The 17,647-nt window shown below is 30.8% G+C and overlaps 2 protein-coding genes across 3 annotated transcripts; one reads left to right on the forward strand and one right to left on the reverse strand.

The window, feature by feature from the left end:
• Positions 1-675: 675 nt before the first annotated feature.
• LOC117691254 (dehydrogenase/reductase SDR family member 6) lies at positions 676-6,764 on the reverse strand. The gene is made up of 10 exons (XM_034476903.2): positions 6,706-6,764; positions 5,952-6,025; positions 4,225-4,306; positions 4,013-4,109; positions 3,656-3,764; positions 3,469-3,529; positions 3,109-3,222; positions 2,851-2,909; positions 2,568-2,660; positions 676-1,225 (listed from the first exon to the last, which is right to left on the reverse strand). Exons 2-10 carry the CDS (start codon positions 6,021-6,023, stop codon positions 1,172-1,174), a joined length of 741 nt encoding a protein of 246 aa, XP_034332794.1. The 5' UTR covers positions 6,024-6,025; positions 6,706-6,764; the 3' UTR covers positions 676-1,171.
• A 226-nt stretch (positions 6,765-6,990) lies between these two features.
• Positions 6,991-15,835, forward strand: LOC117691252 (pyridoxal kinase). Of its 2 annotated transcripts, XM_034476900.2 has the most exons (11): positions 6,991-7,190; positions 7,393-7,536; positions 8,936-8,990; positions 9,598-9,702; positions 9,927-10,010; positions 10,162-10,196; positions 11,054-11,139; positions 12,511-12,659; positions 13,144-13,262; positions 14,925-14,991; positions 15,475-15,835. In XM_034476900.2, exons 2-11 carry the CDS (start codon positions 7,510-7,512, stop codon positions 15,585-15,587), a joined length of 840 nt encoding a protein of 279 aa, XP_034332791.2. In that variant the 5' UTR covers positions 6,991-7,190; positions 7,393-7,509; the 3' UTR covers positions 15,588-15,835. The 2 variants fall into 2 exon arrangements, with proteins under 2 accessions (XP_034332791.2, XP_034332790.2); XM_034476899.2 differs by lacking the exon at positions 7,393-7,536 and having other exon boundaries at positions 6,992-7,190.
• Positions 15,836-17,647: the final 1,812 nt, after the last annotated feature.

Below are 17,647 nucleotides of genomic sequence, written 5' to 3' on the forward strand. Positions count from 1 at the left end.
AGCTACTTACAATTGTTGTCATGATGAAGTGAATATTAGCATATGTTAATGCGTGTATGAGCAAGAGAGGTATGCTATGAGAGAGAGAGAGAGAGAGAGAGAGAGAGAGAGAGAGGACAATGAAGTATGGAATATATATATATATATATCTTTTTACAATAAAACCCGAAATATCATTTTGTAATCATTGACTCACTTAATACTTTTTACATGTTGCAGAGTTTTTATCAACTGCTGACTTTGTATACACGCGTGGTTTATTTATGGTGCATGTTGGGAAAAGTACAAAGTATTACGTACTTCTACAAGTAACCTACAGTCCTTAAGTACAACAATGTACCTGTATATGGTGGGTCAGCTAATGTCAGGAAGGTCACTGGCAGATCTAAACCAGCTCCACCTAAACATTCCCCTGTCCTCGTAAAATACAGGCGCCATTGTTTCAATACATGATCTACGATTTCTGCCTCAGGCGATTGTCAAACCCAATAACTCAAATAATCAATGATCAATATAAGACATTACTATGATCAGTTATATTGTGTTCACACAAGTTTTTGGGTCTACACCCTTCAACAAAGCTAACTAGTTAGCAATAATAATAAATGTATTTTCCTAATACATGTATCCACATTTCAATGTTTTGAACAAAAAAAAAAAGATTAAGAACATGAATCAATCCAAAAATATTGATTTATTGATAATTTTACCCAAAGTGCATCATTTGTAAAATAAGCTACATAAAAGTACTGTAAATAGATAAAACTATTTATGTGTATAATTCTAATAATTAAATAACAATTTGTTCATTGAAAATAAACTGCATAATATAATAATGTTGAAGGCAAAAATATAAATATGTTTGCCACTGAAGACTTCCTTGAATATGAAATGTAATATTAATGCAAAGGAAAACAACCATTTTTGTAATAATACTGTTCCTGATTACATATACAACCATAATGTTAATATTGAGGTAAATTGTTGATCATAGAACATGTATTACATCAATCTAACCATGTCAAATTTTGTTCATTACATCAATCACAGTGCAAAATAATCATTCTTAATCCTATGACTTTAGGGATAATTTCTACATGTATTGGTACATGTACATGTATTGAGGATTTATGCTTTATCCGCATGGATATTTGGGTTTGGCCGACGTCATCTAAATACTCCATCCGCCATCAATGACATACTCTTTTCCTGTTACATATACAGCCTACAAAAGAGAAGTTTTCAAATTAAAAATATCCAACTGTTGAATAATTACAGTTCAATAATTTTTTTTAATGTATAGTAATGTAGGGTTTTTTCTGTATTTGGTCTGCAATGGATATTAAATTAACATAGAATATTAGCTCCATCAGTTTAATTCATTTTAAATCTACTATTTACCAGTATATAAAAGTTATGTACATGTATATTGTTATCTATATATCATTTGTAACAGTTTTCACGCACACTAAATTACTTGATACATGGTTTTTCATTACAAGTGTAATAGTTGGTATATTTTAAATAATTCAAATGTACAATTACATGATTGTACATTTATGAATATGTAACTCTATTTTGATTAATAACATACAAAGCTATGTGTCAATTAATATTGACCAGCAATAATGCATGTTTTATCTATCAACATTATGTATACATTGAAAAAAGATTATAATTAATCAAATAATAAAATAAAATAATTCAATAAATAATTCATGAATAACTAAATCTTTTGATCCACCACTGATACTCTCAGTACACCTGTAAGAGGGTACCTGAGTACTATTTAAGCTTTATTAAACTCCTTAAATTTCATTGGTTTAAACTTTTACCTTCAAAACTTTGACCTAAGACAAAGACTTTTATTTAGCTACTGCCATTCTAGGCTCACATAAAATTTTTTGATCTAGCTTTCAACATATTAATATTTCTGATAAACTGAACAAAAAGCATATGTAAGTACTAACTTTTCTCTTCGAATTAACAAGTTGTAAATTAATCATCATATCATTTATTCTGAGTTATCAAACAAAATTCAATGTATAGAGTGTGGAAGATATAAGAGTGAATGTATTTTTTATTACAGTCAAAGATTCAGTTAATTAAGACTGAGTGCTATGAAAGCTAGGCTCTGTTCCATAAACAGTTACTGATTATTTGTCATAAATATATGCCTTATAAATTTTATACTTTTTACAAGAATATATAATTGAATATTTAAATGTTCAATAATGATCAAAATTATTGATGATAAATCTGAATATGTGTAGATTTATGTTATCATGTAAAGATTAAGTGGTTTATACATTAATTGTAAAATGCTGTGACAAGGGGAATAACTCTGTCATATTTATAACATTTAAATATCATGTATATTTTATGACCTGTGACATTAGTTATAAATATTATGTGAATTGATCATATGAAATTGAATTATATCTATGTATATTTACAGGGTGAGTTATTGTTAAATCATAAATAAACCCTACACACCAGCGAACCTGCAGGTGTCCATTATTTACTTCAATCAAAGAACCCCTGTTACACAAGTAATAACTGATTACCTCATCCGATGCTAGATATACCGCCAGGTTAGCCACTTCTTCTGGGGTCCCAAACCGGCCCGTTTTCTGTCTTGCTTCAAAGTCCTTTCTTGCCTTAAGAAATAAAAAATCCATAAAACCACTGAATAACTTCTAAAAATAAATTCAAAAAAAATAGAAAACTAGACCAATTGAAATTGTAAATTTACATGTAGTTATGATAACACTTTAATTAAATTAGGTTTTTAATTGTTTTCACAGTAAATGAAGCCATAGATGCAGACATGGTATTTTAGGCACCAACCTTTTGGGGATCTGGCTGTCCTTCTATGCGACCTTGTAGGGAAGGAGTGTCAATTGTACCTATATACATATAAACAATAATATCAATTTCATACCATTTATACAATCTTTTATTTGAGTTATATCTTCATAAAATCATGGTTACTTTTAATTCAGTATACCACAAAACTATATTGATGGTAAAATTGTCAAAATATAATTTTTCTTCCAAACTTTCAAGAAAAGAAGCTAAGTAACAATTAAATGTTGTTGCTCATACCTGGACAAATAGAATTACACCTGATGTTGTCCCCCACAAAGTCAGCAGCTATACCTCTACTCAGACCAATTACAGCAGCCTTAGTCGACCCATACACACACCGATTAGGGGCACCTGTAACGGGAATTCATACATTTTACCGGAAAATTTGTTATATTTGATTACCGGTACTGGAAAAAAATTTAAACATGTCTAGCTGCTTAAATTGTGGTATTTTAAATGCATTTTGTTGTTATAATGGAAAAAGCAAAAACAAATCAGAGAAATATGTGAGAGAGAGAGACAGAGAGAAAGGGAGGGAGGGTAAAATTTTGATGAAAGAGGGCACATGACTGATTTAGACAAGCATCAGTTACTTACCATGTATACTAGAGGCCACAGATGACATGTTGAGAATGGCTCCAGACTTCTGCTGCTTCATCTGTACACGTATTTGGTAATGAACAATTACTACACATGCAAAATATGTACAATTAAGGAAGACAACTCCTGCTTTCAATAAACAATTATCAAAAACATAGCAATATGAAAAGCACTAAATCAAAACCTTTGGAAGAAACTGGGTACACATTCTCCACATGCTTTTGACATTCAAATCAAAGGAGAAGTCCCAGGCTTTTTCATCAGTCTCAAGTATTGTTCCATGATGAACATACCTAATGTTAAAGAGGGTATTGTAAATTATCTATAGACACTGTATACTTGGCTTAGATTCAATATCCTATTCTGCCAAGTATCTTGCATCTAAAGATTGAATCAATACTATCTAAAATCAAATCAGTTTTAATATTAAAAATCAAAACTAAATTTACCGGTAGTCAAAGTTGTAGTCAAGGGACATTTTTACAGTTTTAAAAACTACAGTTGTATTATTTCTGTTATCAATATGATATAAACTATTTACCCAGCGACATTAAACAGAATGTCTATCTTCTCCACAGTGGCAGCAAAAGCTTTGACATCTTCTGTTTTTGTCACATCAAGAACTCTAGTTTCAATTCCTGCATCAAAATATCCACTACTAGTATACAAACAGTTTAATCAACCTTAATACTTGTACATGTAGCTGCACATTGAAGTGAAATGTATTAATTAAAATAGAATACAGGATGATACCTGGACAGTCTTCTGCTAATTTCTTTAACAAATCTGCATTAATGTCTGTTGCAATTACTTTTGCGCCCTCTCTAGCAAAAGCCTGAAATACACAGTAAACAAAATTAATGTAGTTTTCAGATAATCATCCAAATGCAAGACTATAAATATATGTACAATATCATAACATGAATAAATTAACATTGCTTTGCGTTTCCTTTTTATATATACATTCATGTTTTATATCAAATTAGGCCTAAAAAAAAAAATGTGTGTTTAGGGTAACCCGACCTACCTACAAAAATGCCCCGATCCTATCATTTTTAGATGTCTGTTTTTATCTGATTATGAATTTTATATTATTTTTATTAAAAAATCCATTTTTAAATATGGCACAAACAAACATTCTTAGGATTCATGCAGAAAAAAATATGATAAAAAAAAATCCCTACTTACCTAACCTAATTTTTTCATCAGTGTTACCCTAAACACACACTTTTTTTTATAGGCCTTATTCATTTACTTGGTAAGAACAATAAAATCAAGTAAAGTTTTATAAATCCATTATTTCCTGATCGTGTTATCCTCCAGCGTAGTGCAATTGGTTTGAGTGTTGAAAATGAATCTGTAGGTCATGAGTTCAAATCCCATTGGGGCTCTTATAATTTTTACCTTTCAATAAATTTTTAAAACTTATATTTTGGTTAAATATTGTGAAAGGACTATATATGATATGGGCCTAAAATGACCCCCTAATATGAACATCATAATTTTACTGTAATTCTTTGTTTTCTTTTTACAGATATTTATGAGATGTTTTACATAATGTTCATTTTGATTCAACTGCACACAATTTAGAAATATGACATCATAAAGACAACCTTTTCCTGCCATTTTTAGCATAAATCAGCTTGTTTTTAAGCAGTTTTTCTTTCAGAAAACATAGAGCGCATGCTTGAACAAACAAAATATTTTGATCAGAGATGTATCTAGCCAAGGCTAATAAGTAACAAAAAAATTTTTCTTGTTCAAGCATGCGCTCTATTTTTTCCATTCATAAAAAAATAAAAAAAATGTCAATTTTTGACTGATTTTGCTTGAATTATAGAAATAGCGTCACTTCTGACGTCATAAACTGCCAGTGAGCGCAAATAAATCAAATAAATAGGTGAAAAATATATTTTACTTCAACTCTTCTAAAAAATGACATAACATTTTATTGTACCAGAAACACTTTAAAAAAAGGCGAATTTAATATGAGGACCATTTTTACACATATCAAATATTGTTCTTTAAAAATTCTAAAACAGTGAAAGTATTTTGATTTTTGCATTCTTTTCTTAACATTAATATAGACAGGTGTCCCATACCACCTTTAACTTGCTAAATGAAAATATTTCAGTAGTATCCCAATACATTTCATATCTTTGGGTTTTTTTTTTTAATTCTACATTAGGCATTTTTATTTAAATGCAACTTTAATATTTCACTAGAAATTGCTTTTACAGTTCTACTGTGTTTCAATTTTATTTTTTGGAAATGCAATGATGAACCAAAAATCTTTTGTTTTGATATAATTCACCCCCCCCCCCCCCCAAATTTTTTTTTTATTAAACAATGTTTTATACAATCATATTTACAAATTTCAGATCAGATTATTGGAAACAGAATACATATATTTTTAAGAAATCTGATTAATGCTGGTCTTATGAACTATATTACAAGAATCGGGAATTATATGCACCTACCAAAGCTGTGGCTCTACCTATTCCCTGCCCTGCTGCTGTGAGCACAGCTATTTTCCCATCTAATCTTCCCATATCTTAATCAAAAGGAGATATACAATACATGTTATTACATGCATATCAAATACATCAATAATAAATGTGTGATTTTCTGCTTCCATAAGTAAAAACAGAGAAAATTTAATTGCAATAAAAAAAACCTGAAATATTTAAATAAATCTTTCCACAAAACTAGTAAGCTGCCGGTAAGTTGCTACCGGTCTGAAAAAATTGATGGACAACCTGGGTCCAAAGTCGTCCATCCAATTTTTTCAGACCAGAAACTACAGACTAGCAGCTAGACATAATGCATGCACTGCATATACAATGCACTTACCTGTAAAGAATATCTAGCTCACTGATGTACATTTGATTTGAAATTAAAATAAATATATTTTATAGTAAAATACAGCTAAACATGTAAATTTGTACATGCCATAAAAATTCAATTTCAATAATGACAAAAGTAAATAATTCAACTGTGAACAACTGTATGCATATTTGCCAAATATTTAGAACGTACTGGTAAATGGCTAGTATTTTGCATGCAATGCAGCAATCATGCTTAGAACAATATTGACTTAAATTTTGATTGATCAATGACAGTCAACAAAAACACTATATTATAAAATAATAAAACATAAAATATCAATGCATGAACTATGCATTGGAAAAAAATAATTAAATATCATCAAAAGCTGCATAGTTACAGTGGTACCTTCAGCTCAGAGGAATGAAAGACAACTCTTCCAAAGAAACACGCCTACCAATTTTTCAACTTCCGGAGTGATCGGTTTTAGCTTACTCGGTGAGGAAACGTCTTATCATATGCTTATAAGTGGATTAAAAGTCCTTTTCATCACTTTTTACCAAAGTACTTTGAATAAGTTCTTATCCCGAAAGATTGAAAAATCAATATCAAATTATATATTTTTTTCATTTATAGGCAAAAGAATGATGGAAATTTTAATGAAACATTAAACGTACGGATTACTATAGCTCGTTAACCTTTAACCTCTATGACCCACTCCAATAACAAAACATGTTACACATGTTCTGTATACAGTAAAGTGCGGTTTGTTCCGGCTTGATATCTGAGTTTGAATGACAATGGCATCAGGACAAGAAAGAAACGTGCTTTCAATTCAAAGTACCGTTGTTTTTGGATATGTCGGGAACAAAAGTGCAGCGTTCCCTCTGCAGGTAAATAGTGTGTAAAGTCGAATGTCCTCTGTTGGATTTTAGGTAAATAAATTGTGGGAGTATTGGGGGCAAAGTTTAAGCGCATGAGTTCCATTGCATTTTTGTGAAAACAAATGAGATAGAGGATACTTATGATAAATGTTCTGAAGAAAAAGAAGTTTTAAGACATTTTAATTTTGATAATTTATTTTTACCTGTTTAGCATTGATAGAAACAGCAGTGCCCCTGGGGCTTACCCAAAGACGGTTGTTTCAAATAGAAGGTGCAAATTAGGGTTTGTTCCCGTTTTGCACACATTTGAAAATTAGGTATCGAAAAAATGTGTGCGAAACGGGAATTTGACCAGGTGAGATAATTGCTTATAATTGCTATAGTCAATATCACAATTCCTGCGAGGGCAATTGACAATAAAATAAATAAAACATATCTACTCGCAATTGATACATGTATTTACATTTATTTTATGTTACAATATATAACTTGCATAAAAGCACATTTACATAATAATTGACATTCATATTCATGAATTTGATTTCAAAGGTCAAATTGGTCATGAACAATTTCATTATTTTTTTTGTAGATACGAAAGATAATTGCAAAAATGTTGAATATGTAGTGCCTTTGTTTAACTTACTGCCTATAGGAAGTTCATGTACATGCTAAAAGTTTGAAGAGAAAATATCATATGTTCATATTTTATTATTGCTTTTGCTGAAATAAATGGAGGAAATGTGTCTAGTGAAAAGGCTGCTAAATATATTTCATTTATGTTGTGGCTTAAATAATCAAAGAGAATAGACAAACTGTATGATGATAAATCGGCAGTTTAATATGCTTCAAAAACGGTAAAGATTATTTCACAAAACCTATTAAATGTAGACCTAATTCATGCATTTTCAGTTTGAGGTATATCGCATCAATAGTAAAATATTATTTTCGTCAGATTTTTTTGGTATTCAACCTCTGATTTGAAAAACTAGAAAGTGACCCGCCATATACTAAAGCGTTGATGTCATAAGAACTACTGTCAAGGTCGCTACTTCAAAGATTGAAATATTTTGTGACAAAGATCTGTTTTCTTTCATAATATTCTTTCTGTTGATACCAAACAATTAATTATAAACATGACTTGTGTTTTACATAATTTGCAACTGAATTGTAAAAAGAGACACGGAGTAACCCATATGACTGTCCATGTAGTTTTCCCCTTCATCATATAATTATACATTTAATCAGCTTCCAATTGGCTTGGGACCAGCAATTTTTCCTAATTCATTTGGTTTTATATTTAAGGTAAATGGACAAAATGTGAAAGTCAAATCATCTAATCATTATTTTTTTTATCAGTATGCGGAAATTAAAATTTTTGAATATATCATTATCTTTATTTTATCAAACGAAAAATAAAATGGTGATAGTTATTAGTTATTAGACTTAACACACAACAAAATATTTATATTCTTGTTTTATTGTTAATTAAGGCACTGATAAAACACAGGTAAAAACCTATTGTTTGAAATAAGAGCCTTTGTTTTAGTTTATAATACCTGATATCAAAAGGAGGCCTTGGTTAATTCACTAAATCATTCACATGCATTCTTAAATCATAGTAAATGTCATCGTTTTGTTGAAATCTGACATTAACTATCAGATAAATTTTTTAAATAGCGACTAGATATAAAGATATTTGCATTGCTGGGTGAAATGTACCTATATAGATTTATTGAAATTGTTTATTGTTGTAGGTATTGGGATTTGATGTGAGCACTATAAACTCAGTGCAGTTTTCCAACCACACAGGTAAGCTGGGTGTTACTATTTGCCAGCACAACTTACTGGACTCTACTGTGAATTTTATAAGATAAGAAATTTGATTTGAGTTCTTAATTCTGCAATTTAATCTTTTTGCAACAAATCACAAGAATATAAAATTGCAAACGCCAAATCTTTATCACAGGTTCACATAATTTACATTTGTCCTATTAATAAAAGCGAGATTTTAAAATCTGCGAGATGTGCTTCTCACAAATTTTAGTGGATATTAATTCCTCATGTTCAATTGGAAATATTTTGTATATATACGGTACTCATTATTGACTCAACTTGAGTCAAGCATAGTAAAAAATTGTAGATGAGGCATACATTTGTCATGAAAATTTTGACTCCAAACAAAACTCCTAAATGTTATCCTACAAATGTACTTCATAATTCTTCATTAAAAACAGCAAAGAGCCCACAGAATAATAATGACTGGATCCAATTTTGCAAAGAAAGAAAATTTGATGAAGCTTATATGCTCTTCGTGTATTTATACAAGGTGGCTTAAATTTTCCTTAGTACTTATTCTAAACTTATTTGAATACTGGGTATATTAAAAATATATTGTAATTTTTTCTTAAATTTTCAGGGTACAAATGTTTTAAAGGACAGGTACTCAACAGTGATGATTTAGCTTGCTTGTATGATGGTCTACAAGAGAATGGCATTAGTTCCTTCTCTCATATACTTACAGGTATAGTCAGTTTATAAATGTAATACAAATTCTAAAGGAAAATCAAGGGTAAATATATCTTCAGAAAGCCAAGGCAGTCTCATTTCTTTGGGAGGTAAGAGAAGCGAGACCGACCATGGGTTTCCTATGATGGAGTAAATGATTGAAATAAAACCGGAACATGTATTGTAAGCTATTATTTTCATAATAAGATTGTTTCCTAAAAACTGATGCTTTGTTTGAAGGGTACATTGGATCTCAGTCATTCCTGGAGAAAGTTGCTGAAATAGTGGTAGATTTAAAGAAAAAGAATCCATCGCTAGTATATGGTATATAATTTTCTTTTGTTATTGAAAAAATATATTTTGTTCAATAAGTTGATATCATTTTTATCTACATTTATGTGTCATTTTGCAAGCTGATTGATGAATATATAAAACATTATATTGTCCTTGATTTTTATTTCCTCTTTAATTTCAGTCTGTGATCCAGTCATGGGAGATAACGGGGAAATGGTGAGAAAAGAATTGTGCACTGCAATTCTACATACAAGTCGCTTGTTAAGTAATAGTTAGATCATATTAAGTAAAATTTACATGATTTAGAAGGGAACAGAGGGACTGAAATGACTGAGCCCCTTCTTAATAACATAAATTTTAATTAATTAATTTAATTAATTAATATGATCTAACTTACTTACACTGTAGAACATATAACCCACTTTTTCATTGGCTAATTAAAAGTTCTGTGCCAATCAAATATAATCTCTCTTCTGTTTACGACTACCGGTATCTTAATTTTCAATTGAAAACGTGTTGTTGCTTTGAACGTAAAAAAATTCTCAATGATTATAAACATTACTTAATAGAATATTTAGCGACTGCTGATTGGATGAAAAAGTGGGTTATGCTCTAAGTGGGATTAATACCATATTATAGGAATAGTTACCTTGTTTGTCTGTTGTTGGCATAATTATGTTGCATTTTGCATCTATGATGTCAGAAACGGGCGCTGGTAAGTGATTTTGCCCATATGAAAACCAGGCTCTCTCAAAAGATTTGTAACTTGCATGTTGACATCATTTTCTTGCATAAAGACTTAATTTTCTTGCTTGTTGACATAATTTACCTTGCATGTAGGGGGCAGAAATATGCCACCATAAAACCTAGACTAACCTGTAGATTAATTTTAGTGTGAAGTGATAATTGTCAAACTGGCATTTAAAACACTGTTTTTTGATAAGAAAGTTATCTTCCAAATGTATTTTAGGTGAACAACTCTAACCAAGTTTACTGTGGAGTTGTCTTTTGTGATGAATTAAGGATCTTCCATGCTTCATTTATGTGATGCAGTCTTGTGATTTTTTTTGCAGTATGTTCCAGCTGAGTTGTTACCTGTGTACATAGATAAAATATTACCTATAGCTGATATAGTCACACCAAACCAATTTGAGGTGGAGTAAGTATTCAACTGTAATTTTCACATTCCTAGCTGCAGGTATGTAGCTCCCGGTCTGAAAAAATTTGGATGGATGACCTGGGAGCTTCAGTGCCTCCTGTAGTAAAAATCTGCAATTTGCGGCGCACAAAAATTTTTACAATGGGAGGCACTGTAGCTCCCAGGTCATCCATCCGAATTTTTTCAGACCTGGGGCTACAGACCTGCAGCAAGCACATTCCCTACATACCAATACATGTAGTACACTTCTTTGGGTGTATAAATGGATTTTTATAAAGTAGAGCATGTTTGAATAATTTGTACACGTAATAGAAAATAAATTTAGGATAAGGAAAATGTTTATTGATTAACAACTTATGAGGGTTTTTGTTTATTAGCGATAGACAGGCATACATGTTAACTCTACCGATTTTCGCGGAAGTCTACCGCTTTTTTACCCAATTTCCCGCCTACCGCTTTTAATTGAAAATCTACTGATTTTACAAAAATTCAATTTTGCCTCGCTTGAAAGCCATTCTAGCTATAAAATCTCGTTAGTTCTTTAGATATTGCGTGACTTGAGTCGGGAACATTCAGACGATTTTTACATAGCGATAATAATGTGGGTTTCAAGCATGTGTTTGACAATGAGTTGTGAACACTTCTCATTGATTACATTAGTTACAAAAATGTCATCGACATCACCGCCTTGAAAAAGGAAAAGATATTATCAAAGTTTAACGCTGATTGGCTGAAAGTATTTGATTTTCTTCATAGATCAAAAAAAGGGGAACAGTATGCGTTTTGTACGTTTTGTCATACCGATTTCTCAATAAGCCATTGTGGGGGGGGGGGGGGGGGGGGGAACGACATTGAAAAACACAGAGACACGGAGAAACACAGGGACTCATACAAGCATTTGAAAAAAATACAGACAAGTTTCAGATCTGAACTATCAAATGACACTATTTCTTCAATTTTGGCCACCAAGTTGAATAATAACAAAAGTTGTTTTGAATCAATTCCAGAAAAGACCACTCTAAGAAAAGTAAAGCTAGCTACAAAATCCTACACCAATGAACACAAATAAATCTTTCTTTGCATGTGATAATAGTGTTATTGTTTCATTTATTGCATTTTTTCATATTCCTTATTGTAGCCATTAGCTTCACATGAAAATTGAAACCGCCGTGCGCAGCGCGCAATGCTACCGCTTTTGAGTTCAAAATCTAACTAATTTTTATCACTGGAGGTTAACATGTATGGACAGGTACAAACCAATTCCACAAGATTGATGAAGCTATATTTATAAAGTATTATTTTCTTTCTAGAGTTTTTTTTATAACCAAATAGCTTTAGTTGTATATTTTATGAACACTGTTTCTCCCACAGAAAACTTACAGGGATAAAAATAACTTCCGAGGAGGATGCGATTGAGGCTATGAAGATTTTACACAGCAAGGGACCAAAAACCGTGGTTATTAGCAGCAGTGAGTTTTCTTCTGATGGCTCCATTACCAGCCTGGCCAGCACTGTGGCAAGTGAGTACAAAGGACAGATTGTTTACTCTTCTGTCGACTTAGTTTTTTTTTTCTTTTCATTCTCATTCATAATGAAAGGAATGTAGTGGTTAAGAAGTAAACATGACTGTTAATGTGCATCAATAGGCCTGCTGATGTCTCTTTATATACTAGTCTTGCTTTAGATGTTGAATTCATAGCACTCGCTTTCATACACACTCAAAAATACATGTACTTGAATTTAAATATCTTGAGACTGAATAATATGCATGCAAAGTTAAAAATCGTATAAAGCCTTTATATGCTACATGTTTACATGTATAGTTGAGAACTTGAGATCCTACCTTATCATCGATAAGAGAACCTCCTACACCATTAAAAAAAGATTATGAAAAAAACCCGCCTTAAGCAAACTAAAAATTAAGTATACCTTTGAAAGTAAATCAATGGCACTTGTTAAAGCTTAATTCAACAAACATGTATTTTTTTTTTTTTTTTTTTTTAGATGGAGAGAAAGAAGTATACAAAGTCCAGTTTCAGAAGCTCAATGCAGTGTTTGTGGGAACGGGGGATTTATTTGCAGCGTGTCTGTTGGCCTGGCTGGAGAAAGATAAAGACCTAAAGGTACTGTGCAATGAAGAAGTTATATTATATGAATATATATATATATATCAGGCTTGGGGTAATGCTAAATGTAATGGTAATGCATTGCAATGCATTACATGGTTTCAAAGTAATGCTAGTAATGTGTAATGCCACAAAATTAGCATTACAAGTAATGGTAATGTAATTCATTACTTTCCAAAATCTAGTGTAATGCTGGCATTACATGGCATTACTTTGCATTACTATGCTTATTTATGCATGTTCACTTTAAAAAATGTGATGAATAAATGAATAGTTGAAATTGAATTTGATTAAATTTATTTTTAAAGAAGAAAGAAATAATTCTTGAGATAAAAATGTTTTAATTGTATTATTAACAAAGATTTTTGAAAATTCATTTTTGAACTGTTAATATTACTAAATACAACAGCACAATTTCATAACATTTTTAAGAGTGTTGTTATTAAGAGTTTTTAATCATTTAAACAATTTACTCCAATCAGTTTGCACTTCAATAAGAAATGTGTCAACAACACACTATGCCCCCAGGATAATCTAAGTATCAAAACAATCTATTGTTATAAGAAGTGCTAAACACCCCAATCCCCTTCCTTTCGCTATGTCCAAATAAAATAGGATACAGCCATGCACCTGAATGCACTGTCACTTCCAATATTATAACTCAGTTGAAAATAATTTTACTCACTTATTCTCTCTCTCTCTCTCTCTCTCTCTCTCTCTCTCTCTCTCTCTCTCTCTTATATAAAGTACACTGTACATTAGTTTGGACTGATAGAAAATACAAGATTCGTGTATTTTTTCTATTATTGCACTTAATATATCCTAAGATAAAGATCATCAAACAGTACTTTTCAGTCCAAGCTTTGACTGCTCCTGTAAAACATTTATTTAGTATAGCTGGGAAGATTTTCAAACTAACAGGATGCAGTTAAAAGATGAATCCTTTGAAACTTCGATCATAAAGTGCAACAGCAATTTTTGTCTTAAAGTGTCCTCAGTAGAAAGAAATACCATTAAAATACCATATATTAAGAAATATAACAGGGAAAAACCATCTGTTTATGAATTAATACAATTAAGTGTCAAAAATTTTAAAGATTTGTGTAATCTGGGGAAATATCTCTTATAATTTAGCTTTTAATAACCGCAACATTATTCCATAAATTGTTTTTTGTTTTGCATGTAATTCTGTGTCTCTATTTCGTATCCTACATTGTATCATGCCAAATGTCTATAAATATCATTTTACTTATGTAATATGTTGTTCATAATGCCACAAGATGATTATATATTGAGCAAATAAAGAATGACTCTTGTATAGTCATTGAATTTGAACCTGATACTGAGCATGCATGAACCTGTAGATATGTTAAAGAGTGTTTTATATTTGAAACATTTGCAAAAACTTTTTATTAGCCTTACTTTTTTAAAACAATGTAATGGTAATGGTAATGCATTACTTTACTCATGTAATGGTAATGTAATGCATTACTTCAAGAAAATCAAGTAATGGTAATGGTAATTTAATGCCCAAATTCATGAAGTAATGGTAATGTGATGCATTACTTTACAATGTAATTCACCCCAAGCCTGATATATATTATATGCTCTTCAGCAAGTCTATGACTTGGAGTGATATATAGCGTATTTACATTGCAGCTGGCATTGGAGAAAACCATAGCAACTCTTCAGAGTGTTATAAAACGGACATTTGAGAAGGCTAAAGGTAAGATATGCTTTTCCCTGTTTAATGGAAATTAAAGTGGCTCACTACACTTAGGAATAGTTTCTCAAATCAGCAAAAAACGAATTGATTATGAAAAATAGCATGATGTTTAAAGAACTAAAGTGAAACACACCTAGGTATATATGTATTAACGAAATGCAAGGGACAGGTGATTTTGCTCTGATTTAAACAAAATTCGTTATATCCGTCAAGTATACCACATGCAATAAAGTCACAAGGATTGAAAATCACTTATCTGTGAGCATCAATTCATTATAATCATGTTCACTATAACCATGTATTACTGTATGCTTGTCAAGTACTAAGAAAATAAGCAATTATTGGGGGTGAAAAATGATTTTTATTAATTAAGGTTAAGATCAAATTGCGAAATAATATTGTCGCAAATAAAAGTTGATTTACAGTCGACTACTCCCATAATAAATCGGTCATGAAATTGATGAGTTTCTGTGCCATTTGTAGCTCTAGCCGGGGAAGGAAATCGACCAACACCAGCACAAATGGAGTTACAACTGGTTCAGAGCAAAACGGACATTGAGGCTCCTCCCAATAGCTACAACGCTGTAGCATTATAACAACGCAAAGTTTTAGGCAAATAAATTTAGGCCATGGAGCCATTAGACATTTAGGATAGCCTATTTTTGACATGATATTTATTTTCGTCAGGTGGTATTTGTACCAATGATTGTGATGTTATGACATTGAGGAATGGGATGGTTTGGCTTTAGCTTCATGTAGCTAGCATTCCTCCCAATGAAGTTATGAAAAAAATGACATGATTATTGTTGTGATTTTTATACAAAATAAAATAGAAAACGGTAAATCTGCATATGGAATTTTTTAAGAAAGAAGTTTGTATATGGCACATGAATTGCTATGAAGGTTTTAAGTAATGTTTGGAAAGAAAAACTGAAAGAATAATTTCATACACATAAGTTTTGATAAACAATTTTTTGCTATTGTGTTTGGTAATTTACAAAGGTGTGCTGGAAGAAAAAAGTACGAATGTGCCAATTACCAAATATCTATAAAACCTGTTTTTACAACTTTATAACAAGTAAATTCATATCGGACATGTATTTTATAGAAATAATATTTCCTTTTCTTTTTTTTTTATTAAAGATGATTTCTTGTAGTTGATCATTTATGTACATATATATGATTGAAATAGCTCAATTTTAGGCCAATTCTGATATTGTTGAGATTTTTATGTATCCTTAAGTTATATTTGTGTACAATGCACGTGGTAGATACATCAGTTTGTTATCCTTTTCCTAGATCTCATACTTTGTAAAAAAAAAAAATGAATTCAAAATTCATGTCATGTTTTTCAATGCTCACATGATCAAATATCTTATTGATTAATATACACTTGTTATCATCAAATACAAGTATTTTGAATTTAATTTTATGCATTTATTTGTGTATCAATTTAATAAGATTTTAATATCCATTGTATTTGATTACATTTCAGATCAATAAACAGATTTTCCTGCAATTGCACATTTCAGATGTGCATTTGTTATGGAATAACGGTATTAATGACTGTGACAGATGATAATAATGCCAATCAGTCAATTAAAAATATAAAAATCTGTAGTGTTAATATATGTAGTGTTAATTCAGGTTAAACCCATTATTTATTTATATATTGTACATGTACATATCGAGGTCATACTGGGCATTAATTAAACAATGCAGGCTCTTTGAACAGTTTACTTCACACTGGATATATGTCACATCTTCATGTTATAGAAGTTTGCAGGACATGGAAAAAGACAATGGCTGTGACTATGAGAAAACTGATTTTGTATTTTTCATACATGTACTTACTGCAAATTTAAATGTACAGATGCTTTAATATGAGGGTATACTTCTTAGGTTTTGTTTTATATCAGAAATATGAACGTACCCAGAATATGATTTTAAAACCTTTTTCAAATATGGTACATGTATATCTATATTCGTTACAAAATGATAACATATATATGCTATAAATGAATTGTGCATTTTAATTTGGCATATGCCTATTATAAATGATTCCCGAAATAAAAGAGATACAGGGCATGTAACTGTTGTGGTATTCATATTTTAAATTAAAAGAAATTAGATTGATATTAATATCATATGTTAGAATTGTTCTTGCACTATAAAATTTTATGTATGGGTCATAAAAACCCCTAAAAACCTAGATGACTCCTAATGGCATCCTTCATTTAATTGTTCTTTTGCAAATTCTTTATGCAAAAGAATTCTTTTCCTTTCTCGCTGACTCCTCCCCCCCCCCCCCCCCCCAGAAAACAAAAATAGAGAATAATGAATATCAAATTATAATTTAATTAATTATTCAATGAAGAAATATATATATTTCAAAAGCAGTCCTACTTATAAATAGATTTTTTGTGTGGATTACCCACTAAACAGCATATTTGTGTGTAGCTTAGAATGGAATTTACTATAGTTATGTTTCACGAAAAAAATAACAGCTTTGCAAGTTAAATCTTGATCTTGTTTTCTCAAAATTTACGATAAAAAACGCGAAAATGGCTGGAGGTCGTATCATGCACTAGGGATATTTATGTATCATAGAGTGGTAACCTAGATGCTCCGGACCTGCCATGTAAGTATTACATGG

Source organism: Magallana gigas, chromosome 9 (assembly GCF_963853765.1).
Source record: "Magallana gigas chromosome 9, xbMagGiga1.1, whole genome shotgun sequence".
NCBI lineage: Eukaryota > Metazoa > Mollusca > Bivalvia > Ostreida > Ostreidae > Magallana > Magallana gigas.